Source organism: Hemitrygon akajei, chromosome 15 (genome assembly GCF_048418815.1).
Source record: "Hemitrygon akajei chromosome 15, sHemAka1.3, whole genome shotgun sequence".
Lineage (NCBI taxonomy): Eukaryota > Metazoa > Chordata > Chondrichthyes > Myliobatiformes > Dasyatidae > Hemitrygon > Hemitrygon akajei.
Window position 1 is genome coordinate 50,770,400 of NC_133138.1, and position 26,899 is coordinate 50,797,298.

The 26,899-nt window shown below is 40.8% G+C and overlaps 1 protein-coding gene across 1 annotated transcript in view; it reads right to left on the reverse strand.

The window, feature by feature from the left end:
* The window catches only part of LOC140739344 (PH and SEC7 domain-containing protein 2-like), a 168,120-nt gene that overhangs the window by 126,015 nt on the left and 15,206 nt on the right, over positions 1–26,899 (reverse strand). Inside the window, exon 2 of the mRNA XM_073067559.1 lies at positions 7,582–8,285. Coding sequence (XP_072923660.1) covers positions 7,582–8,186 — 605 coding nt within the window. The 5' untranslated portion in view covers positions 8,187–8,285. The remainder of the gene's footprint in view (positions 1–7,581; positions 8,286–26,899) is intronic.

Genomic DNA, 26,899 nt, shown 5'->3' on the forward strand with positions numbered 1-26,899 from the left:
ACCTAGTGGTGTTGGTCATGAGACTCCTGTACATTCTTCCTGATGGCAGCAGTGAGAAGAGAGCATGACCTGGGTGGTGGGGGTCCCTGAAAATGGACACTGCTTTCCTGCTCAATGGTCAGTGTAGATGTGCTCAATGCTAGGGAGGGCGTTACCCATGATGAACTGGGTTCCATTGCCTTTTGTAGTATTTTCCATTCAAGGGCATTGTGTTTCCATACCAGGCTGTGATGTAGTCAGTCAATATACTCTCCACCACACATCTATAGAAGTTTATCAGAGTTTTCGGTATCATGCCGAATCATCACAAACTCCTAAGGAGATAGAGGCGCTGCCATGCTTTCTTCAGAGTGACAACAGAAGTGATGAATGCTACTGACCAAAAGAGGAACAGATGGAAGGCTAAATTTCTAATACTTAATCTCTTGTGTTTATAATGCTTAAATGTTCCCTGCTCTGTCAGTCAATATGTATCGGCATGACCACAATGCTTTGGCCAGTGCATCAACAATGTAAACATCAATTGGACTATAAATGCAAATATACAGTATATGCAAAGTATATACAAATGGTAGGTGCAATAGTTCAGTCTAAAACCAGTATATTATGCCTAAACAATGGAGACTACGATGGGATGAGGAAAGATTTGGCTAGTGTAGACTGGGAATACAGGTTATATGGTGTGATGGTTGAGAAACAGTGGAAGACTTTCAAAGAGATGTTCTGTGGTGCTCAACAAAAATGTATTCCAATTAGAAGCAAGGACAGTAACGGTGGGGAGAGCCAGCCTTGGATAACTGAAGAAATAAAAGGATGCATCAAACTAAAAGCTCGTGTATACAAAGTTGCCAAGAGTAGTGGGAAACTGGAAGTTTGGGAAAACTTTAAAAGGCAACAAAGAACCACAAAGCAAGCAATAAAGAAAGGGAAACTAGATTATGAAAATAAACTAGCACAAAATATAAAAACGGATAGTAAAAGTTTTTATAATTATATAAAGCAGAAAAGGGTAGCTAAAGTGAATGTAGATACCTTGGAAGACAAGAAGGGGGTATTAATATTGGGTAATTAAGAAATGGCAGAGGTTTTGAATAACTATTTTGTGTCGGTCTTCATGGTGGAGGGCACGTCTAACGTGCCAAAGAGAGATGTTATAGATGCGATGGAAGGTAAGGACCTCGATACAATAGCTTTCACTAAGGAGGTAGTGCTGAGCAAACTTTTGGGTCTGAAGATAGATAAGTCCTCTGGTCCTAATAGAATGCATCCCAGGGTACTGAAAAAAATTTGAAGAAGTTATAGTAGAGGCTTTGGTGAGAATTTACCAAAATCCTCTGGACTCCGGGCAGGTCCCTGCAGATTGGAAGATGGCGAATGTCACGCCACTGTTCAAAAAAGGATGTAGGCAAAAGGCAGGTAACTATAGGCTAGTTAGTTCAACATCTGTAGTTGGGGGGAAATGCTTGAAGCTATCATTACAGAAGAAATAGCGAGACACCTGGAAAGAAATGGATCCATCAGGCAGATGCAGCATGGATTCAGCAAAGGTAGGTCCCGTTTGACAAACTTACTGGAGTTCTTTGAGGACATAATGAGCGCAGTGGATAGAGGGGAACAGATGGACGGTATTTATTTGGATTTCCAGAAGGTGTTCAATAAGGTGCCACATAAAAGACTTATCCAGAAGATAAGGATGCATAGAGTTGGGGATGATGTATTAGGGGATAGAGGATTGTTTAACTGATAGAAAGCAGTGAGTTGGGAAACATGGGTGTTACTCTGGTTGGCAATCAGTGGTGAGTGGTGTGCCGCAGGGGTCGGTGCTGGGCCCGCAACTGTTCATGAAATACATTAATGACCTGGAAGAGGGGATCACATGTAGCCTATCTAAGTTTGCTGATGATACTAAATTGAGTGGAAAAGCAAATTGTGCAGAAGATACAGAGAGTCTGCAGAGAGATATAGATAGGTTAACTGAGTGGCAAGGGTCTGGCAGATAAATTTCATCCACTTTGGAAGGAAAAATGAAAGAGCAGATCAGTACTTAAATGGTAACAAGTTACAGCATGCTGCTGTGCAGAGGGACTTGGGAATGCTTGTGTACGAATCACAAAAGGTTGGTTTGTAGGTGCAGCAGGCTATCAAGAAGGCAAATGGTATGTTGGCCATTATTGCCAGAGGAATTGAATTTAACAGCAGGTAAGTTATGCTGCAACAGTACAGGATATTGCTGAGGCCACACCTGGAGTACTGTGTGTAGTTCTGGTCTCCTTACTTGAGGAAGGATGTACTGGCTATGGAGGCGGTGCAGAGGAGGTTCACTAAGTTGATTCCAGAGTTGAGGGGGTTAGACTATGAGGAGAGATTGAGTCACCTGGGATTGTACTCGCTGGAATTCAGAAGAATGAGAAGAGGTCTTACAAAAACATATAAAATTATGAAAGGGACAGATAGGAAGTTGTTTCCACTGGTAGGTGAGACTAGAACTAGGGGATATTGCCTCTAGATTTGGGGGAGTAGATTTAGGATGGAGATGAGAAGGAACTGCTTTTCCCAGAAAGCAGTGAATTTGTGGAATTCTCTGCCCAATGAAACAGTGGAGGCTACCTCAGAAAATATATTTGAACTACAATGTTGGAAAGTGTATGGTCATGCACTTTGGTGGAAGATATAAATGGGAAGACTATTATTTAGATGGGGAGAGAATTCAAAATGCAGAGATGCAAAAGGACTTGAGAGTCCTTGTGCAGGATACCCTAAAGGTTAACCTACAGGTTGAGTCAGTGGTGAAGAAGGCGAATGCAACGTTGGCATGTAATTCTAGAGCTATAGAATATAAGAGTACGGATGTGATGTTGAGTCTCTATAAGGCACTCGTGAGACCACACCAGAGTATTGTGTGCAGTTTTGTGCTCCTTATTTTAGAAAGGATATATTGACATTGGAGAGGGTTCAGAGAAGATTTACGAGAATGATTCAAGGAATGAAAGGGTTACCATATGAGGAACGTCTGGCAGCTCTTGGGCTGTATTCCCTGGAGTTCAGGAAAATAAGGGGGGGGGGGATCTCTTAGAAATATTCTGAATGTTAAAAAGCCTGAACAGATTGGATATGGCAAAGTTATATCCCATGGTAGGGGAGTCTAGGACAAGAGGGCACGACTTCAGGATTGAAGGACATCCATTTAGAACAAAGATGCAGAGAAATTACTTTAGTCGGGGGGGGGGTAAATCTGTGGAATTTGTTGCTACGAGCGGCTGTGGAGGCTAAGTCATTGGGTGCATTTAAGGCAGAGATTGATAGGTTCTTGATTAGCCAGGGCATCAAAGAGTATGGGGAGAAGGCAGGGGAGTGGAGATGACTGGAAGAATTGGATCAGCCCATGATTGAATGGCAGAGCAGACTCGATGGGCCGAATTGCTTATTTCTGCTCCTATATCTTATGATCTTATATTTAAGACAAGGTTGGATACATTTTTCCTTAGTACAGGAATCTGAGTTTATCAGCCATGATCTTATTGAGTGGCGGAACAGGCTTGACGGGCCGGATGACCCAACTCTGCTCCTAATTCTTATGTTCTTATGTTCTATGCATACTTTAAGTTCACATTTCTATCTAAGCTAGTTGTTGGATCAGTGATGTAGCAGTTAGTGTTACTGTCTAATACCTCCATAGACCCAGTACAATCCTGACCTTGATGTGTGCAGAATTTGCACATTCTCCCTGTGAACTTGTGGGTTTTCTCCAGGTGCTCTAGTTTCCTTCCACATTCCAAAGAAATGCTGGTTGCTGGGTTGATTAGTTACAGTAAATTTCACCTTAGAGTGGGCTAATGATGAAAAGTTGATTGGTAATTGTGAGAGAGAATAGATTGCAATGGTAAAGGGAAATGAGGAAAAGGGAATGGGCCTCACAGGATTCTTCCCCTAGGAGTCGGCATGGACTTGATGGGCCAAATGGCTTTCTTCAGAGACATAATTAGTAAAATTGTTTTCACATATTAACAAATGGTCAAACAACTCTTTTGCAATCCCTATATGGTCATTTAACTATCAGCATGCACGCGTGTATTTGCATTACTGAAGCCAGAACAGTTGCCGACTAAGAGCTTCAATTCTTCACTCAAGAGATGATAATTCAGCAGATTTTGAGCTGTGACGGTGATAAGGAGGTATACAGCAGGGAGGTAGATTGGCTGGTTGAGTGGTATCACACTCAACGCCAGCACAATCGTAGGCATAAACCTTCACACCTTTTGAAGACATCTTCAAGATGGGTTGACTTAAAAAAGCTGACATTCATCATTAATTATCCTCACCATCCAGAACACGCCATCTTCTTGGAAATACAGGAGCCTGAAGCCCGACACTCAACAACTCAGAAACAGATTCTTCCCCATCAGCATATTTCTAAATGGTCCATGAACCAATGAACAGTACTTCATTATTCTTCTTTTGCAGTATTTATTTCATAATTTATTGTAGTGTTTTGCACTCTACTGCTGCTGTAAAACAATAAATGTCATATCATATAAGACAGTGATAATAAACCTGATTCTGAAGTTAATACAAATACAAATAGTTGATAATTAATGATGAATGTCAGCTTTTTTAAGTCAACTCATCTTCAAGATGTTTTCAAAAGGTGTGAAGTTTATGCCTACGATGGAGCTAACTGAGCCTACAATCCTTTGCAGCTTCTTGTAACCCTGTGCATTAGAACCCCTATACCAGGCTGAAATATCATCAGTCTGAATGATCTCCACCATATTGCCATAACAATTTCCTAGAGTCTTTGGTGACATATCAAATCTCCTCAAACTCCCAAGGAAGTAGAGCTGTGGCATGCCTTCTTTGTGATTGCATCAATGTGCTGGACCCAGAACCAATCCTCAGGGATGTTGACACCCAGGAATCTAAAGCTGCTCACCCTTTCCACTGCTAACCCCTCAATAAGGACAAACCCTTCCAAAAGTCCACAATCAATTCCTCGGTCGTGCTGGCGTTGAGTGTGATACCACTCAACCAGCCAATCTACCTCACTGCTGTATGCCTCCTTATCACTGTGATACTCGTGCGTACAATCATCACAGTGATATTTGTTTCTGCGCTTCGCACTCCCTGAAGTACAAATCAAAGTAAATATAATTAAAATTTAAATTATAAATCATAATTAGAAAATAGAAAAGGCCAGATATTTGGAAGGTACGGCCCAGATCCAGGTCAGGATCTGTTCAGCAGTCTTATTACAGTTGGGAAGAAGGAATAAAAGACAATAAAATGTTCTGATGTAGTTTTATCCTTTGCTTTTTTCCCCTTTATCACATTCCTATCAGATATATTCACATAAACACAGGCAAATACTAAATCCAAGCAATCTGAACTTTTGTTTCAAGTGTCTCTTACTTCTAATTTTATTAATTATGTTGTTCTTCTCGAAAGGAATAAATGGCAGCTGCATCATTCATAACACAGCTAGCTAAATTCACTCCAATTAGATATTAAAAAAATACAAGCCAAGTAATTACACTTCAACAACAAAAGGTTTAGATAGTCTGAGATTTGTTGGTATTAATGGTAAATTATGTAAAACATCACTTAAGATGTATTTTCCCTCCATACATGATGTAATTTATTTAAATGTGATGCAATTAATGTAATGCAATGTATTTATTATTAATACCAACAGATGTGATGTAAATCTTTAACAAAGATCTTTGTGTCCTTACTAGCAACAGGTGAGATTCCAGAGGACTGGAGAGTAGCAAATGTTCTGTAGGAAATAAAGTACAAATAATTGTAGGCCAGTGAGCCTTATGTCAATGGTAGGGAAGTTAAATGAAAGGATGCTGAGGGGTAGGATTTATTTGCATTTGTAAAAACATGGCCTCCTTAGGGACAGTCTGTATGGCATTGTGCAGGGCAGGACGTGCCTTTATTTGATCTAGTTGAGGAGGCAACAAAGGAAATGGATGAGGGTAAGGCAGTGAATATTATCTCCATGGACTTTAGTGAGGCATTTCATGATCTGAATCAGGCTTATTATCATTGACATATGTTGTGAAATTTGTGGCTTTGCAGTAGCAGCACAAAGACACAAAAATTACTATAATTTACAAATAGACAGACAGAGAGACAGGTCAAGGAGGAATAGGAATGTAATGTTCAAGGACCATTCAGGAATCTGATGGCAGAACATGCTGTTCTTAAAACATTGTATTGGATGGGAGCCTTCAGGATCCTATGTCTCCTCTCCAATAGTTGTAATGAGAAGAGGACATGTTCTAGATGGTATGCGTTCTTAATGATGGATGACGCCTTCTTGAGGCACCACCTTTTGATGATGTCCACAACCCTCTGCAGACTCTTGTTACCCTGCATATTAGAACAACCATATCAGGCAGTGATACAACTATTCAGAATTCTCTCCAGTGTACACCTGTAGAAACTTGCTAGAGTTTTTGATGACATACCAAATATCCGCAAACTCCTAAAGAAGTTTAGCTGCTGGTGTGTCTTCTTTGGGATTGTATAAATGTGTTGCGGCCAGGATCGATTCTCAGAGGTGACGACACCCAAGAACTTGAACCTGCTCCCCATTCTACCACTAACCTCTCAATGTGGACAGACTTGTGTTCTCCCAACCTCCTCTTCCTGATGTCACAATCAATTCCTTGAACGTGCTGATGTTGAGTAAAAGGTTGTTGTTGCATTACCACTCAACCAGCTGATCTATCTCATTCCTAGATGGCAACTGAGATTCTGCCAACAATAGCAATGATGACGGCTTTCAAGGTAGGTTGATTCAGAAGATAACAATACATAAGATCCAGGGTGAATTGCAAGTTTGCCTTCAAAACTGGCTAGACCATAGAAGATGGAGAGTAGAGGCAGAAGGCTGTTATTCTGACTGGGGATCGGGAACCAATGGTGTTCCAAAAAGATCATTGCTGAGACCCCTGTTTTTTTGTAATGTATATCAATGACTGCAATGAAAATGTAGATGGATAGATTAGCAAATTTATGGATGAAACCAAGACTGGTGGAGTTGTGGCCAATGCAAAGGGCTATCAAAGACTACTGAAGAGATATAGATCAGTTGCAGACATGGGCAGAGAAGTGACAGACAGGGTTAACCTAGGCAAGAGTGAGGTGTTGTATGGTGGGAGGTCAAATGAAAATGCTGGAAGGACCAGCAGCATCTATGGAATGAGAAGCAGAATTAATGTTTCAGGTTAAAGATCCTTCATCAGATGAATGATGCCACATTTTCTGTTTCAGATTTCCACTAACCACATTTCAAAAAATTATATTTATGTTACAACAGTAAAAGAAATGTTTTGTTTCACACTTCCAGTATCAGACCTATAATGCATTTTTTTTTAAAAAGCAGGACATGACTATGCATAATAATGTAAAAACATTATGTTTTCTTTAGTCTGCTAATATTTTTCTTGTTATACTGGCAAAATTACAACCAACATGATGATGCAAAATCAAGCACTGTTGAGATTAACATTTTCCTATGTCCAGGCTAACAAGAAACCCTGGAACTCAGAAGGCTCTCGTTCTACAAATTACCTTTTCTGCTCCTCCTCGTAACATTTCATCTGTGTGTCATTTCTATGTATGCTGCTTTCCTCTGAAAGAATATGGCAGTCATTTTTCTCAGTCATTTCCATGAGTTTGACATGTTCTGATCTTTCACCAGTGTTCTCCTCAGTGTCCAGTTCACAGCTTACTCCATTTGCTAATGCTCCAGGTAAGCTTTCAACAGTTCCACTATCAGCACATTGCATTTTTGGTTCTGCTATTACATCAGACTCAAGTGCAAGACAAAAAATGTTCTTTATGTCTGCGTTATGTTCTTGATCAGGGTCTCTAGGCATACTTAAGTCCTGTGTTTCATGTTTTTGATTAGTTACTGTTCCTAAATTTTCAGGTGCATTCATTGGTCTTTCATCAGCAATGCTTGGGCTTTGTTCAGTTGTTTTCTCCTCAGATTTTAAATCAGGAGTAAGTCCAGAGCTTAACGTGTCCATTCTTACAAGGATCTGTTCATGGCCATTTGAAGCTTGACTCTTTGTAGTCGATGCATGATGATTATTTCTGCTTTGGATAAATGGTTTCTGCCTGTTTTCAATACCATCCTCTGAGGTATAAGGTGTATTTTGGTCTTGGCTCATGTCAAAAGATGAAGGTGAATAATCTGTGTGCCTTGCAACTGTTCTCAGTTCCGTTACTTACACTCGATGGGGCTAATCAGTAGGAAAACAGAAGAAAACCTAAAGATAAATAATACAGAATAATGCTACAATTAGCAAATTGAACATAGTATAAAACAGGAAATAATTATTATCAGAACTGATGCACTTGTGATACAAGAAACATTTTTAAAAACAGAATGATTTAAATACAATAAAAGTCCAAAGAGTTCCAACCTTTTAAAAATATAACATTTGATTACACATCTATGAAATGTTCTGTCCACCTCAATAATAGACTGGCTGCAAATACTTAATCAAATTATAATTAAGTTTACTTTAACATAAAAAATAATCTATTTTCTAATCTATTTCTCTTAGATTTATCTTTTTAAAAATTAAAGTAATATATTTTATAGTATTTTTCCTAAACAAAATTCCTAGTCAAATGAATGCTCAATCTATTATCAGTGCTTGCCCAAATTTAATTCAGGGACCAAATACATAGGGTAAGCTGAAAATTCAATTGTATACAGCAATTGTTTTCAATAATTTTTTTCAGGTTACTCACGATAATGAAATGGTTCATCCACTTAACCCAATAACTAGCTAACAGAAAGTTTAGATAAGTTTGTCATTTGGAGGAACTGAATTTTTTTATTGATTGAAAGAGTATCAGGAAGCAACAAATTAAAAGCCCACAGAACTAGTTGGTGCATTGACTTCACAGAAACTAATTTCCTACCAGCATAAGGGTATACAGTCAACAAATACCTTCAAATGCTGTACGCATATACTAACCACGCATGGTTGCTGTACTAGTTAAGATTTTTATGTCAAATTAAAGAATACCAATACAGGCAAATTCTCAATGGATCTTCGGGAAAAGCAGGAGAAATGGCATAAAACACTGGTGCAAGAAGCAATCTAATGCAACACAATGTGAGCATGTTGATGTTCACAAATACAACAGGTTCTACAGATATTGGAACTCCAGAGCAACACACACAAAATGTTGGAGGCACTCACGAGTCAGGTGGCATCTATGGGAAAGAATAAGCAGTCAGTGTTTCAGGCCGAGATTCTTCTTTGGGACCGAAAAGGAAGGGGGTAGACACCAAAGTAAAAAAGAGGGGGGGAGGGGTGGAAGAACTAGCTAGGAGGTGAAAGATGAAGCCGGTTGGGGGGGGGGGGGGGGGGGGAAGGTAAATGGCTGCAGAAAATGGAATCTAATAGGAGAGGGAAGTGCAATATGGGAGATAGGGAGGGAGGAGATCTGGGGGAGGTGATCAAATGCTGAGGAGAAGAGGTAAGAGCTGCAGTGGGGATAGAAGGAGGAAGGGGGAGGAAAAAAATTACTGGAAAGAGAAATTGATATTCATGCCATTGGGTTGAAGGCTACCTTGACAGAATATGAGGCGTTGCTCCTCCACCCTGACAGTGGCCTCATTGTTGCAAAATAGGAAGCCATGGACTGACATGTTGGAACGGGAACAGAGATATGATTTAAAATGGTTGGCACCAGGGAAATTCTGCTGCTGGTGGATGGAGTGGAGGTGCTCAACAAAGTGGTTTCCCGGTCTATGTTGGGTCTCACCAACGTAGAGGAGCCTAAATTGGGATCACTAGATACAATAGATGACTGCAACAGATTTGCAGATGAAATGCTACCTCACCTGGAAAGACTATTCGGGGCCTTGAATGGAGGTAAGGGAGGAGCTGAATGAGCAGGTGTAGCACTTCTGTTGCTTTCAAGGATAGGTGCCAGCAGGAAGATTAGTGGGGAGGGGCAAATGGACAAGCGAATCATGGAGGGAGCAATCACTGCGGTAAGTAGAGAGTGGGGGGGGGGAGGAAACATGCGTTTGGTAGTCGGATCCTGTTGAAGTTGGCAGAAATTGCAAAGAATGATGTGTTGAATGCTGAGGGTCATGGAGCAGTAGGTGAGGACATGAGCAACTCTATTCCCTGTAAAGGCAGTGGGTAGATGGGCTGCACGAGGATGTCTGGGAAATGGAGGAGATGTGGAGGAGGGCAGCATCAATGGTGGAGGCATGGAAACTCATTCTTTGAAGAAAGAGGACATCTCTGGTGTCCTGGAAAGGAAAGCCTCATCTCAGGAACTGATGCGGCGGAGACGAAGGAACTGAGAAAAGGGAATAACTTTTTTACAGGAGACAAGGTGGGAAGAGGTATAGTCAAAACAACCATGGGAACCGGTAGATATCAGTAGACAGTTGGTCTCCAGAAATGGAGACAGAGAGAGATCAAGAAAGGGGAGTGAGGTATCAGAAATAGATCCAAGTGAATTTAAGGGCAGGGTGGAAGTTAGAGGCTATGTTGATGAAATTGATGAGTTCAGCATGGATGCATGAAGGAGCCCCAGGGCAGTTGACAAGAATTGAGGAGGTTACCAGGGATTAGTGATAGCATTACCATCATGTTCATGTTAATTACTGTAACCACTACAATAATCCCTTATTTGGCAACACACCAAAAACACAATGAAAAGTAAAAATGATAAGGCATTTGTCATTGAGTACTTGCTGAGGTTGGAAAATAATGGCTGTCCTGTCAATCCCCGGCTGGTCCTTTTTGAGAATACCTTCCTAGTGCCTTTCAACATACGATCACTTTCTGATGTGCTCTTTTGCTGATGGAGTTTAAGAAGAAGTTACCAGAAAAGTTGCTGAAGACAATGGATGCTGTCTACATGGAATTTGACAAGGCCCCACATGGAATTCAAGAAGGTTCAGACACTTGACATTCACAATGAGGTAATAAAATTGCCTTTGCAGGAGAAGCTAGAGAGTGGTAGTATATGGATGTCTCTCTGACTAGAGGCCTGTAACTAGTGGTGTGCTACAGGGATCGGTACTGGGTCTGCTATTGCTTGTCATCTATATCAACAATCAGGATGATAATGCGGTAAATTGGATCAGCAAATTTGCAGATAACACCAAGATGGTGTGGGGGGGGGGGGGGGGGCGGTGGATAGTGGACAGTGAGCAAGTATCAAAGCTTGCAGTGGGATCTGCACCAGCTGGAAAAACGAGCTCAAAAATGGGAGATGGAATTTAATACAGACAAGTATGAGGTGTTGGATTTTGAGAGCACAAGCCAGAGTAGGATTCACACAGTGTAAGGTAGGGCACTGCAGAGTGCAGTAGAATGGTAGAAGAGAGTGATCTGGGAAAACAGATTAATAATCCCTTCAAAGTGGTGTCACCAATAGATAGGCTCATAAAGAGATCTTTTGGAACACTGATTGGCCTTCATAAATCAAAGTATTGAGTACAGGAGTTGGGGTGCTATGTTGAAGTTGTATAAGCAACACACACAAAATGCTGGAGGAACTCAGCAGGCCAAATTCCTCCAGTATTTTGTATGTGTTGCTTGGATTTTCAGCGTCTGCAGATTTTCCCTCGTTTGTGATTGAAGCTGTATAAGATGTTGGAGGGGCCTAATTTGGAGCAATGTGTACATTTCTGGTCACCTACTGACAAGAAAGATAAACAAAAGATTGAAAGAGTGCAGGGAAAATATACAAGAATGTTGCCGAGACATGACCTGAATTATAGGGAATGGTTGAATAAATTAGGACTTTAATCCCTAGAGAATAGGAGAATGAAGGGAGGTTTGATAGAGGTATAAAAAATTATGAGGGGTACAGATAGTGTAAATGCAAGCAGGCATTTTCCACTGAGGTTGGGTGAGTCCAGAGGTCATGCATTAAAAGCGAAAGGTCCAATGTTTAAGAGGAGCTTCTTAACGCAGGGTGTTGAGAGTGTGGAATGAGCTACCAGCAGAAGCGGCGGATGGGAGTTCAATTTCAACGTTTACTGAAATTTGGATAGAAATGTGGATGAGAAGGGTCTGGGTGCAGGCCAACGTAAATAGGTAGACTAATAATTCTGCATGAACTAGATGGGCTGAAGTACTGTACCTGTTTCTGTGCTGTAGTGTTCTATGATGTGATGTTTATCTCATCAAACATATGCAGACATCTTCTATATCTAATTCCATTATTTTATGTAACCCCTGAAAATTGCTGAAAATTATTATATAAATATACATACATATGTATGATTTATGACAAGGAGTCAGCCTCACAAGCATGCATTACCATTTAATAAGATTGTGCCTGAGGTCTAAAATAAGTTAGTATCAGAAATGAAATAAAGTATAGTAGTAATAGCCATATATCATTACCAACCAATTTAAGTTCACAAGGCAAGAATCTAAAACATGTAAGAGAAGTTGCAGAATATTGCAGTGTGTTTATATTGTAAAGAAAGCTGAGACATTGTAAGTGAAGAGTTAAATTGGATTCCTCCTTGTGATATGCTAAAATAAAATGAAAGTTCCAAAAACAAAATGGTGCCATCTTGAAATGTAGCAATGCCCTATTCTCACCTTTGTAAACCAATGTTCTGTCACTAATCTGAAGAACATTTACCTTCTAACACACCTGCTGTCTCTATTTCTCAGTTGTACGTGTCTAGGCTTAAGGTCGCAAGAGATTTTAAAAAAAAGGAATCTTGAAGGGTGTAAGGTGGTGCAATCTCTTTGTGCAAGTGAGGAATCTTTTATTAGGTTGAGTCACAGCTAGTGTTAGCGCTAAGAGTTAGAAATAGAGATATGATATCAATAGAAAGCTTGCTGGATCTGTGGTTCCCTTTGGCATTCTACAGATCATCTCATTAAGTGGATGATAAGTATTATTTTGCTTTTTTGTACTACCATCTCATTAATCACTTATCTTGCTTTCTGTACAGTATGTTTTATATAACTCTGATAAAGTGATTTCTGTAACACATGTACACATATACAGTGCCTCTTTCAATTGTGAATACCTCACTCTGCTGAATCAGAAAAGAACACAAAATTAATTTTTAAATATTTTTGTTACAGACATCAACTATCAGACACTGCTTTATGGTTAGTTGGTACTGATCAGACACTGCTTTATGGCTAGTTGGTACTGATATGCCGATGAAGATAGCCATTCATTTCTGGAGTTTTCCTTTGACATTTCTGACAGGTTTCAATTGCAAATAATTTTTTAAAAATCAAGTGCGGGAAATCCGGAGTAAAACAGAATAACTCAGCAGGCCAAGCAGCAGCTGTGGAAAGAGAAACAGAATTAATGTTTCACATCCATCATCATAACCGGAAAGAGAGAAAGGGTTTTGCATATTTCTAGATATTTGGGCATATGCACCCACTAATCTTCTTCCGTGGCCCGGCCCATCATAATCATGAGTCTGCAGCAGAACTAGCATTCAAACCTCCCTCTCTGGGTTACTCTGACACTTTTGCTAGTCACCGTGCAGTCCTGTCTATTTCTCACAACATTCAGATCCTCTTAGTTACTTGTGGTGTTTATACTGCAGCTGATATCCATGCTAATATCAAGTAACATCGAGATTTACTTTCCACTGCCTCTATATTTGAAAATTTTGCAGTTCTTAGAAAAAATGTGAATGGAAAAAATAGGACAAGGTTAAGCTGACAGTAAGGAAAGAGAAAACTGTACAAATAAAACTGCTGTTTCTCAGAAAATGGGGTTGTATAGTGAAAAAGAAGTGGGCTGAAAGCAGGATCAGTTCAATTGTCTCAGCCCTTCAGTAGCCAGTGCCTTAATAATGACGGTTCCCATTATGGTCAGCTCTATCTCCTGTTAGATTATACAGACAGGTCTTTGTCTGTATCGTCATTTTCGCTGCTGTCTGCTTTTGTGGCAAATTATCTTGGAAGAGTGGGAAAAAACATCTCATCAAGCATTGCATGTCCTGTTTGGGTGATGTGCATCTTTGAACTGTAAGTTTGAGATCATTAAACGCGCTGAGTGCATGAAAACACAGTGAAGCCTTGTTGCTAAGTGTGATTGACATAGAGTTCATAGGCGAGTACTGGAGGTGTGGTGAACTGAGCAACAATAGCAGCATCAGGCAAGCACCGATGCATGCTTTCTCCTCATTCTTTCCCAATTCAGACTCACATGCACAAAGATTCCCCAAGCCTATTGCAACCGACATGTACCTCTGCTTTAAGTAGTGCAGCCTAGCTAGTGACTGGGCTCACTGCCAACACTTGCAGTCAATGGACTCATCGTGAATGCAGGCCGCACGTGGAATCACACTAATGAGCACCAGCATGAAATTGTCATAGTACCTGCTTTTCTCTCAATCAGCACAGCTTTACTGTGCGTTTTAATTTTGTTCGATAGCCAATTAATGTTCATAGCTTCAGAAAAGTCAAATTTAAAGACTACAAGATTATGCAAAGAATTGAATAAAATAATTTGAATATACGAAACAGGAAAAATAGGATTTAATATCAATTTCAAAGGAAGTGAAAAGGGTAATCCCACTGTTCCCATTTTTAACTGTTATGCAGTAACATTCTGTGAGAAATATATAGTATACCTCTGGGTTGCTTGCAACTTAGTCTGGAATTAAAGTCATTAGAGGTCATTTTTTGCCAGTGCCAATGACCTCTAAGTCTTTTCTTTTGTAATTTATTTTTTATTGAAGTTCATCAAAATGGAAATGTATTTCAGATATTGTACATATATATTATATAGTCATATATGCCACAAATCTCCACACAATATTTATCTGAGGTATACACTTATAGAAAAGAGAGGAAAGAAAGAACAAGCGAAAGGAGAAAACTATGTACAAGTAGGGAGTGATCTTTTTAACAACATATTCATTGATTTGTGAGAATAAAATCAGGCCTATGAGGTGTTATGTAGTTAAACTATTTTTCCCAGTATGAATCAAATTGTTCCAACTTATGATTAACAGATGCTATTATCTTCTCCATTTTGTAAATGTCCATTGTAATTTCCATCCATGCATTTAAGGTTGGGCTCTCCTGTGATAACAATTTCCTAGTAAGAGTCTTTTTAACAGCCACCAACAGTATATTCATTAAATATTTATCTCTTTTCAACCATTCTTGAGGTATATACCCAAAATATATGCTATTACTTTCTAAGGGTATTTCACATTTAAAGATGTCTTGTAGGGCATTGTGTATCCCCCTCCAATAGTCTTTGATAATGGGACATTCCCAGAAAATATGATAATGGTTAGGATTTTGATTTCCATGGAAAAACTCGATAAGATATTTTATTACACCATCTCAGAAATCCCATTATGACAGTAACCTCCCTGTTTGCTGGAGAAATTGTGGAAATCAAAATAACCTCTAATTCTTAGCCATTTGGCCTAATCCCATTCCCCAAGCTTATTTGTAAGAAGTTGTCTACAACAGATAATTAATGGGTTTCAGTTTGTGAAAGAGAATTACACAGTTTAATGGCATTTTGTGAAATGTTTCTTATATCTTCCTGTTGCATATTTTCCGATAAATTTAATTTTCTATTTTATTTTACTGCCTCTGCTATCAGCCTCTCCCTTCTGCAGTGCTTTATCTTCCATGATAAATTGCTACAAAAGCAGACGCAGCAAATTCAATGGGAAAGACACAGACATGTCCATATAATCTAACTATACTGTAAGAGAAAGAGCTGACTGTAATGGGAAGCATCATTAATAAGGCACTGGCCACTGAAGTGCTGCGACAATTGAGAGGACAGAAGACCATGGAAGAAAAGGAAGGGGGAGGAGCACCAGAGGAGGTGATGGTTACGTAAGAAGAGAAGGTGTGAGAGGGAAACAAGAATGAGGAATAGTGAGGGTGGGGCAATTACCAGAAGTTTGAGAAATTGATGTTCATGCCATCAGGCTGGAGGCTACTCAGACGAAATATAAGGTGTTGCTCCTCCAACCCGAGTGTGGCCTTATCGCAGCAGTAAAGGAGGACACGTACCGACATGTTGGAAGGGAATGGGAAGTAGAATTGAAATGGGGGCCACTGGGAAATCTTGCTCTTTGTGGCAGACAGAGCGAGGATGCTCAATGAAGCGACCTCCCAAACTGCGTCGGGTCTCACCAATATACAGGAGAGTACACTGGGAGCACTGAACACAGTAGATGACCCCAACAGACTCTCAGTCCTGGAAGGACTGTTTGGGGCCCTGAATGGTAGTGGTAGAGGAGGTGTACAGGCAGGTGTGGCACTTGTTCAGCTTGCAGGGATAAATGCCAGGAGGGAGATCAGTGGGGAGGGACAAATGGACAAGGGAATCGCATAGGGAGCAATCCTTGCAGAAAGTGGAAAGTGGGGGGGGGAGGGAAAGATGTACTTGGTGGTTGGATCCTGTTGGAGATGGCAGAAGTTACAGTGAATTATGTGCTGGATGTGGAGCCTATCCCTTCATAATTTGTAACACCGTTTATTGGCCTCTGTTGGCTTTGTTTTGCCAGTGAAGGGAGCTTAGTTTTCTGGTGAGCTGTATTCTCTCACTTCTAGCTCTCATCAAGGTAAAACGTTGTTATGACAGGTATTACAACAGTTACCATTTATCCCGAATCCCAACTCTCACTGTTACCTTTATGGGCCTTTAGTTTAAGATATTTGTCAGTGCCAAAGAATATTCTCAGTTCATGCTTACACTATTTTTTTTTAGTTCCTAATAACTGACAATGCTTAAGACACAGAGATACTGTATATGGTCTATTGTAAATGAGCAAGTCATGAGCCATTTTATAAACTTCAAAAATTGAAGGGGTTTTATTATTATTATAATCGCAGTGAAAAATTTTGTTTTGAATGCCAGCCATTTCATCACATCAATACATTGGGGTAGTACAAGCAAGAGCAATAACAATGCAGAATGAAAAGTTGCAGTTACAGAGAGAGTGCAGGGCAAACAGGTTATAAGGTACAAGGCCATGATGAAGTAGATTGTGAAGTCAAAGGTTCCTCTTGTTATACAAGACTTCAATGGCCTTAAAGCGGCAGGCTAGGAGCTTGCCTTGGAACATGCTTTCAGAGTTTTTTATCTTCTGCCTGATGAGAGGGGTAGTAGGGATAATGTCTGAGGTGTGTGGGATCTATGATTATGTTGCCTGCTTTAATTGAATTGAATTGACTTTATTACTGACATCCTTCATATCCACAAGGAGTAAAAATCTTTATGTTACGTCTCTGTCTAAATGTGCAACTTATAGTAATTTATAATAAAAGGCAGTGTGAATTGTAGAGAGTCCAAGGAGGGAAGGCTGGTTTCAAGTTTGTTCAGTTTATTGTCATTCAACTGTACATATGTATTCCTTCAAATGAAACAACTTTCCTCTGGACCAAGGTGCACATATGATGTAAGTTAAAAGGTACACAGTAAAACCCTTCTGGTGTTTCACATGTGATGAGACCTGGGTGGTGGTGGGGAGTTCAGTAGTTTTACAGCCAGGGGGAAGAAGCTGTTTCCCATCCTACTGGTTCTTGTCCTACTGCTATAGTACCCCCTGTCTGATGGCAAGGGATCAAGCAGATTGTTGGACGGATGGGAGGGGCCATTGACAGTGCTCCTGATAAATATCTCTAATGGGTGGAAGAGAAACCCCGATGATCCTTTCAGCAGTGCTCGCAAACCTTTGTAAAGACTTGCAGTCAGATGCCTTGCAATTCCCATACCAAACAGTGATAAAGTGGTTAGGACACTCAACGGTGCTCTAGTAAAAATTGATTAAAACGGGGGTGGGGGGTACACTTGTCTCAATGTCCTCAGGAAGTGGAGATGCTGCTTCACTGTGTTTCCATGATGTGCTGTGACCAAAACCTGCTGCAGCTTCTTGCAGATTGGGGCAGAGCAATTGTGGTACCAAGCCATGATGCAAACCAATAGGTTATTTTCAATGGTGCATCTGTAAAAATTATTGAGGATGAATGGGACATGCCATATTTCTTCAGCCTCCTGAAGAAGTGTTGGTGTGCTTCCTTGGCCATGGTGTCCATGTGGTTGAATGAGGATGGGCTTTTGGTGATGTTCACTTCTAGCGACTTGAAGTTCTCAACCTCAGAACTGTTGATATAAACTGGAGCATGTGCACCACCCCCTTCCTGAAGTCAATGACCAGCTCTTTTGTTTTGCTGACCGTGAGGGAAATGTTGTTGTCATGACACCATGTCACTAGGCTTTCAATCTTCTTGTGCCTTGACATAATGGCATTTGAGATTTTTGCCCACTACGGTGCTAGTGCCTGCTAAGTTGTAGATGGAGTCAGAGCAGAATCTAGCTATGCAGTCAACAGTGTACATGGGGAAAAGTAGGGGGCTGAGAACGCAGCTTTGTAGGGCTCTAGTATTGAGGAAAATTGTGGTGGAGGTGTTGTTGCCCACCATTATTGATTGAAGTCTGTTGGTCAATAAATTGAGGTTTTTGTTGCAAAGGGAGGTATTGAGCTTGCTTGGAATTGAAAGCAGAGCTGTAGTCAATAAATAGTAGTCTTACACAGACGTTGTTACTATCCAGATACTCAGGAGATGAGTGTAGGACCAGTTAGAGGGCATCCACCATCAACCTGTTTCAGCAGTAGGTGAATTGCAATGGGGCAGGTGATGCACCATCAATAACTCTTGGAGACGTGAGGCGAGATATAGGCTTTTATTGGGTGGAAGAAAGAACAAGCAGCAATTGACCACCACACTGCATCCTGGAGACTGAGGCCGGGGCGGTGTCCCCAATCGCCTTTATACCGGGGTCCGTGGGAGGAGCCACGGTCAGTGGGAGGAGCCACAGAAGCAGTCAGCGGGGTGGGGGGGGGGGGGGGGAGGGGGGGTGTCCAGACAGGTATATGTAGTTCACCACAGCAGCCTGGCACACTGGAGCTGATGTATCCTGTGACCAGTCTACTGAAGCACTTCATCATGGCTGATGAGCAATAATAATTAAGACATGTTACTTAATTTTTTTCCTTGGTACTGGGTTGATAATGGTCTTCTTAAGGCAAGTGGAACCTCAGATTGAACGAGGGAGAAGTTACAAATATGTGCAAATACCGCAGCAGTAAGGTATGCAGCGAAAACTGATCAAGGTTCAACATAACAGGTGGCACTCGAGAGACCTAGGAAATGAGTATTATATACTCATCACAATTTGAGTCAGAAGGAGCAAGGATTGTCAGTCTCTCTCTTCACCTGTTCAGGTAGCTGGAGAAACTCACTATTCAGTAGTATAATATCCAAACCATCAACTTGCAAAAAAAATACAACTATTATAATGTAGAGTTTTAGAACCGATTTGTTTAAGAAACATTGTCACAAAGCAGAGCAGGGACAGTGTACATGGCAGTGTATTCATTCAGCTAATTGCGCAGTGACATGACATACTGAACCAGCCAGTGCTCAGTAACGAAGGCTGTCTACACAGAAATAGAGAATCTTAATTAAAGCGTTCATTTGTTTTGTATTATAAAGCCAATGGGAGTTCACTGTGAAAATCAAGGCAGTTTCATTGCACTATATAGTCTGAATTTCATATAAAGCAAAAATTTGATCTTGATGTAACTTGTGCAGAACCAGGCCCACTGATTCGGGAGTGACATGTTTAAAATGCTTAAGCAACACACACAAAATGCTAGAGCAAATCAGCAGGTCAAGTAGAATCTATGGAAATGAATAAACAGTCGACATTTCAGGCTGAAACCTTTTATTTCAGGACTGAAAAGGAAGGGGGAAGACTCCACAATAAAAAGGTGGGTGGGAAGGGAAGGGAAGGAGGATAGCTCAGAGGTGATAGGTAAAGCCAGGTGCATAGGAAAGGTAAAGGGCTGGAGAATAAGGAATCTGTTAACAGAGGAGAGTGGACCATTGGAGGAATGGAAGGAGGAGAGGACCCGGGGGAGGTAATAGGCAGGTGAGGAGGGGTAAGAGGCCAGAGTGGGGAATAGAAGAAGGGGGGGGGGTTAAATAATTTCTTTGAAAATGCTTAAACAAGTGCAATACCTTCATCTACAATATAAAAAATAAGCACAACTCATCCTTACAAATTTTAAATAGCTTTAACATCAAACAAATACCAATGACCTGGTAATCTATTGGCATCCAAAGGGGCATTTATCTGTGACTCACCAAACACCTTTTTGATCATGGGCTTTTGCTTGAAGAATTAGTGGTGCCAGACATCCAAGGTGTTGGGTGTTATTGAATCAGGCTAAGAGTCATTGAGATATAGAGCTCTGAAACAGGCCATTCAGTTCAAGTCATCCATGCTCACCAAATTGCCTACCTGAGCTAGTCCTGTTTTGCTGGAATTTGGCCCATATCCCTTTAAACCTTTCATAACAAAGTACCCGTCCAAATGTCTTTTAAATATTATAATTGTACTTCCCCCACCACTTCCTCTGGCAATTCATTCATACATCCACCTCTGTGGATAGTTTGTCCACCTCCAAACCTCCAACTCTTAAATCCCATTTAAATCGTTCTTCGCTTAGCTTCTAGTTTACAACTCCCTTATTCTGGAAAAAAAACTGTATCTATCCACCTTTCCTATTCCATTCAGGATTTTTTCATTCTCCATGATGTCATTCTTCAACCTCCTTTACTCCAGGGAAAACATTCCCAGTCTAACCAGTCTCTCCTTATAATTCAAGCTTTCCAATCTAAGCAACCTTTCTGTCAATCTTTTCTGTATCATGTCTAGCTTAATCACATCCTTGCATGAGACAAATTCAAGCATTTGTAACATCTAAATGTCAAGAATTGGGAAGAAGTATGTTCCAATTCCAATGACCATTTCTCCAGCAGTACTCAAGAAACTTGGTATTTGTTGTGACTGTTAATAAATCACTGGAGAGACACTGAAACTCATGGCCATAAAGCATTTATTCAACAAAACAAGCAGCAGGCATCATTCTCAAGACACTCTTGGAAGAAGAGGACTGCCTGACCCAATAATTACTTGTTATTTTTATATGCTAAAGATCAAAGGACTATTCTAAGGTTACAATGTATCCAACCACTTCCTTTGAATTACATATAATTTACAAATGCCTCCTACACTCCAGACACTCAAAATGAATGTTAATCCCTGTCGTCTATCTAGCTGCATTCATGCATATGCAGACATCTCAGGTGATCAACCCCAGTCTGCAGCTCCAGGAACACCACTGTTTAACGTTATATTTCAAATTCAATCTGCAATCCACATTCAAATCTGAAGACTAGTTGCTGTTGAAATTAATATTTTTTATATACCCTAACTTCAGAATACACCCCAGCAGTATAAAATAGGGCTATGCAGTAACTATTGAGTAGCAATAGAACATTCCTTTATTCTACTATAAATCTATAAAATTCATGTATTATAAACTCATGTAAATTCAATTTGTGCACATTTCTGTCCACCCATTACTATTTAGGTCATAAGAGTCTAGTAATTCATCCTCTGCTGATCCTGCTTCTCAGCCACTCTGCAGATTGTGTGGTATCAACCTCAAAGCTGATGACAATGATCAAACTGCCAAGTTTGGATTGTGGCGGGTGAATAGGGGAACTAGTTCTAGGAAGCAGAGAAGAAGGAATGCTTAAGCATGGGGTTGCAGCATGAGGAGGCAAATAAGAGATGCATGCTTACATCATTTGCAGCACGTAAATCAGAAGAGATTGTGCAATATCAGGATTAGGAATGAGCATACCCTCATCTTCAATACCTGTATATCCACTAACGATGAATTCCCTGGCAGTCTTTCCATTCTTGTCAGTACGCTCTCCACTAAGCCGGTGAATGATGAAATGTGTTTCTCTCCTATCAATCTGTTCCTGCCAATGTGGAGAGAATATACTGCAACGTGTCTGAGTGATGTAGCTGGGGGTATGAGTGATAGCCTGAAATAGCGTAAAGATGGTGAATCTTTTATTGGACATACAAGTAGGAAATAGGATTGGTAGATTGTTAGTTGAATAGTGGGAATGTTTATTATGGAAAGGTATCAGTATCTGAGGCTCACTGTGCAGTTGTTGAGTGCTGGGATTTCATCAAATCTTCACTAACCTTGACCATTCTTGTGAGATTATTAAATTTCTTGTAAGATCCCAGCTCATTCTCTTGGGGCTTTACTTAAGTATTAACCTGGAGTATGAGCTCCTCTCACTGTTTTGTGACAATGAACCTGGAGATCAGCTAGCTCCAGCTGAAAGTGGAAACCCATAAAATTAGATTACAGAGCATATTCTAAAGCAAACAACAGAGCAGTTAGGATTGTCCAGATATTGAAATTATGGGAATAGCTGGGAGGATGAATTTTATATTTTGCACCTAACCACACATTGGCAAATCACGCATGGTGATCTCAGCATAATTTTTGCAATGCTATCTAATTTAAATTCAATCATATTCTATTAACCTCTTATGCAGAACTTAATTTACAACCACCCAACTTGATTTTTGAAGAGTAATGATCTTTTTTTCCCTCCCAGCATCCATAAGGTTTTGAATCTAATTTACTTTACAGATTGAGTTCTATAAGCTCCGGGCTCACAATCCAAATAGAGCTACCAACCTAAGACATAAACAACAAAATGATTATAAATGAGACTGATAGTACCAGTGAGAACACACTGACAGTAAATGCGAAGTAAACGCAAGTCCATTAGAAGACGTGAATGGAAAATTTATATTTGGTATCGTGGAAGCTGAGGCTTTGAACTATATTGTGGTATCCACAGTGGAAGACACATTTAACAAGAGAGATGGGAGATCGCTATCACTAAAGAGGTAGTGCTGAGCAAACTAGTAAATGTAAAAACATATCAGTTCCCTGGTCCTGATGGAATGCTTTCCAGGATAGTGAAAGAAACGATAAGAGTTATGGTACAGGCATTTGCTATAATTTACCAAAGTTCTCTTGATTCTAGGCAGAACCCAGAAGGTTGGAAGAAAGCCAATGTTTAAAAAAGGATGTAGGCAAAAGACGGGTAAGTGTAGGTCAGTTAGCTTAGCATCTGTGGTCAGGATAGAAGTAGTTCTAAAAGATAGACACAGCATTTATTCAGGAAGGACAGCTCTTGTTTGACAAACTGACTTACGTTCTTTGAGGATATAATTGTTTCAGTGGATAAAGTGGAACAGGTAGATGCTGTTTATTTGGATTTCCAAAAAGCATTTGATAAGATGCTACATAAAAGACTTACCATTAGATAAGGGTGCGTGGAGACGAAGGGGGCCCAAGCAGAACCCGGAAGGCTTGTGGAGCATGGAAGACAGTTTGTGGGTAGCGCCCACCCCTCTACTGACGATTCTGATTTCAGAAGCGCATGGGATTGACCATTGTGCAAGGGGGGAAGTGATAAAGAAAATAAGGAAGAATGGTTTTTGGTCACCTTATTTACAGGCTTCAGTGGACTTTGTCTTGTCACAGTGCGAGGTATGCGCACAGAATAATGTTCGGAAGGGAATTACAACCCCAATAGGTCACATTCCTGTACCTGAAGGACCATTTAAACATCTAGTGATCGATTACGTAGACATGATAAAGACAGTGAGAGGGAAAAGATACATGCTGGTAGTAATTGATCGATTTAGCAGATGGGCGGAGGCAGTACCTTCAAGAGATCAAGGGGAAAAGACAGTGGTAAAATGTCTGACAAATGAAGTGATCCCAAGGTTTGGAATACCTACAGAGGTTAGCTCAGACAACGGTTCAGCTTTTATCCAGAAAGTGGTCAAATTGGTACTACAAGCGCTGAGGATAAAGCAAAGATTTGGATGTGTATACCACCCTCAGTCGCAGGGCATAGTAGAGAGAATTAATGGAACCCTGAAAGCCAAACTGAACAAAATCTGTGCAGACACTAAACTTAATTGGGTCGATGCTTTACCGTTAGCATTGATAAGTTACAGCATGCAAACTAATCGAATGACATGCCTGACACCGCATGAGATGCTAACTGGGAGGCCCATGCCAGTGCCCCAGTGGAGAGGGCCGTATAAAGGACCTAGTTTGGAACAATTGGAAATAGAATTGAAACAATACATGCAGCAGCTAACTATGATACATAGGTCTATTTATGCACAGGAAAAACAGAAAGAGCCAGAGACCGTACAAGGGGAAGGACCGATCAAACCAGGAGACCAGGTTTACGTGCAAATTTTTTGGAGAAAGTGGAACGAGCCAAGAAGGGAAGGACCCTTTACGGTGACCAAGGCATCACCCACCGCAGTTCAGGTAGAAGGACGCTCCACCTGGTACCATCTGAACCACTGCACGAGGGCAGTCCCGCAAGGACAATCAGGTGAGGTGTCCGAGGTAAGTGATGCGGAAGAGCAGTTAGCAGGAGACAGACAGGAGGAACAAGAAGCTGACACTGCACCTCAGGAGTTTGATCAATTAGTAAGGGAAATTTTTGATTCTGAGGACGGGCCTGAAGACCCTCAGGATGTGGTGGTGGATAGTAGTGCTTCTTCAGATAATGGGGATGACCTGGGAACGACCAGTCGTGCCCATGGGGACAAAGCACCCACAAACTCCAGTGCAGACTTGGAAACCATTAGTGTGGCAGATATGGAATGGGACTGTTAAGTCCCCACAGAACCTACAGAAAAGAAGTAAGAGGAGCACAACACTTACCTCCTCGCCATGGTTACAGACACGTACTAATCAGTGGTATCAATGGGCAACTTACACGACAGGAATGATGAAGAGACAGAATTGTTACCTGTGCTCAAGGGAAAGCCCCACTCAGCATGTAGTTCCCATGCCTTATAACTCCTCCACTTGCACACGGTGGCGAAGAGAGTATAGGGAGTGATGTGAACGACAGTGTTCAGGTTCGATTAAGGCTTGCTTCCTGAAGCTTTGTGTTATAACAGATCCCTGCTATCAAAGCTGTATGAGAAACGCACCAATGTGCCCATATTGGTGTATGTTATATCAGGCTTCCCCGCAGTTTGATCAACGCGAGCTTGCCTCTGACTGCAACTACAGCAGACCATGGGCTGTAAACAAATGAAGCCAGACACCTACACTGGAACAGCGTATAATGCAGTATAAGTTGAGCTATGTATGTTTTACGAGGAAAGGTGATCATCCAGTGGGTCATTTCAGAGGTAGCTGCACTCAGATGTGGGATGTAACCCCAGGCGAAAGACACATAGTAGGTTCCCCTCCACCCGAAGGTGCATTGGACGCACAGACCATCCCCTTAGTGGACACCTGGTGGCTGTGTGGTAAGGAAGAATGTCTAAGATCCACGCTTCCCATCAATTGGGCAGGTACTTGTACACGTGTTATGCTACTTCAAGAAGTTATAGTATCCCCTGAAATACACTTCAACACTGATATCTCTGAACAGCAGAGACTATTGCGGAAAAGGAGAAAATATGAACCCGACTCGACTATCTGGATAGATAGTATAGGACAGCCGAGAGGTATACCTAACGAATTTAAGGTGAGAAATGAGATTGCTGCAGGCTTCGAAACATTTCTACCCTTGATAGGAACTATTAAGAATGTTGAATTGATAAATTATATATATTACAATCAGCAAAGATTCATCAACTACACCAATGATGCATTGGAGGCCTTGGGACAACAGTTAGATGCAACTAGCAAAATGGCGTGGCAGAATAGACAAGCATTGGACTGGCTGTTGGCAGATAAAGGAGTTTGTGTGATGTTTGAAGAGAAGTGCTGTACTTTTATACCAAATAACACTAGTCCAGAAGGATCGTTTACTAAGGCAATGTATAAGTTGAAAAGTCTAAGAAAGGAAGTTAAACAGAATGCAGGGTTTGGACATCAGTTATTTGACTGGTTAGAAAGTAGACTCGGAGGATGGGGAGCATGGCTGACTAAAATGGCAATAACTGTCAGTATTGTATTGTTGAGCTGTGCGCTTGTGCTGTGCTGTTTTCTTCCTTGTCTCAAGTCTCTTGTAGTGCGTGCTGCAACCAAACAATTTCCGATGCTTGTGGCAATTACTGAAGCAAGCTTAGTGGAGAAAGAAGCATCGAAGGTGTATTGTTACAGCCTACAACACCTGCAGGATGAACAAGAGCAAAACGACAGTGTGGGAGTAGATTGTAAGGGCTTCTGAGTTTTTTTTCCCTGTCTCAGGTACAAAGGGACAGGTATTTGGCTCAGCGGCCCGGGGTAACAGGGAGAGAATACTTTGAGGTCTTGGCGCAAAAAATTATAGTTTAACCCGAGATTTGGGAATAAGTGCTTGAGTTTATTGGGGCTTTTGTGTGTGGACTCTTAGTCTTCTTTCTCTGTGTGAGACCCTATGGGTCTCAAAGGAGGGATATATTGGAGTATAAAGTTGCATTGTTTGCTGTGTAACCAAAACTATGTAGTCAGCTTTGTGTTTGCTATTTGCTATGTATGTATCCAATTTAGTAGGAGAATGAAATCTCTGTATTGTCTCTGTACTATTGAACACATCAGTGACTTAAGAATGTAGCCAAATAAGAAGATAATGGTGTGTTAATGAGAGGCTAGCTAAGAGATAACTGTGGCCAGGGATGAGGTAACACGCGGCCCAAAAAGTAGATTAGAACATGATTAAGTTAATGGGTAGAAACAATAGTGGGAAGTCAGGAGCTGATGTACTGGTGATACGCAACTGTAGACCGATTGGATATGCTAATGCAACTAAACCAGGAGATTGCTATAAAAAATGCTATGCCCAAGATTGCTATAAAAAATGCTATGCCCAAGATTGCTATAAAAAATGCTATGCCCAAGATTGCTATAAAAAATGCTATGCCCAAGGATCGGTGGGCAATCAGCGACTAGCTCACTGACTGTCTCAGCTTTGATTTGCAAATTTAAGTT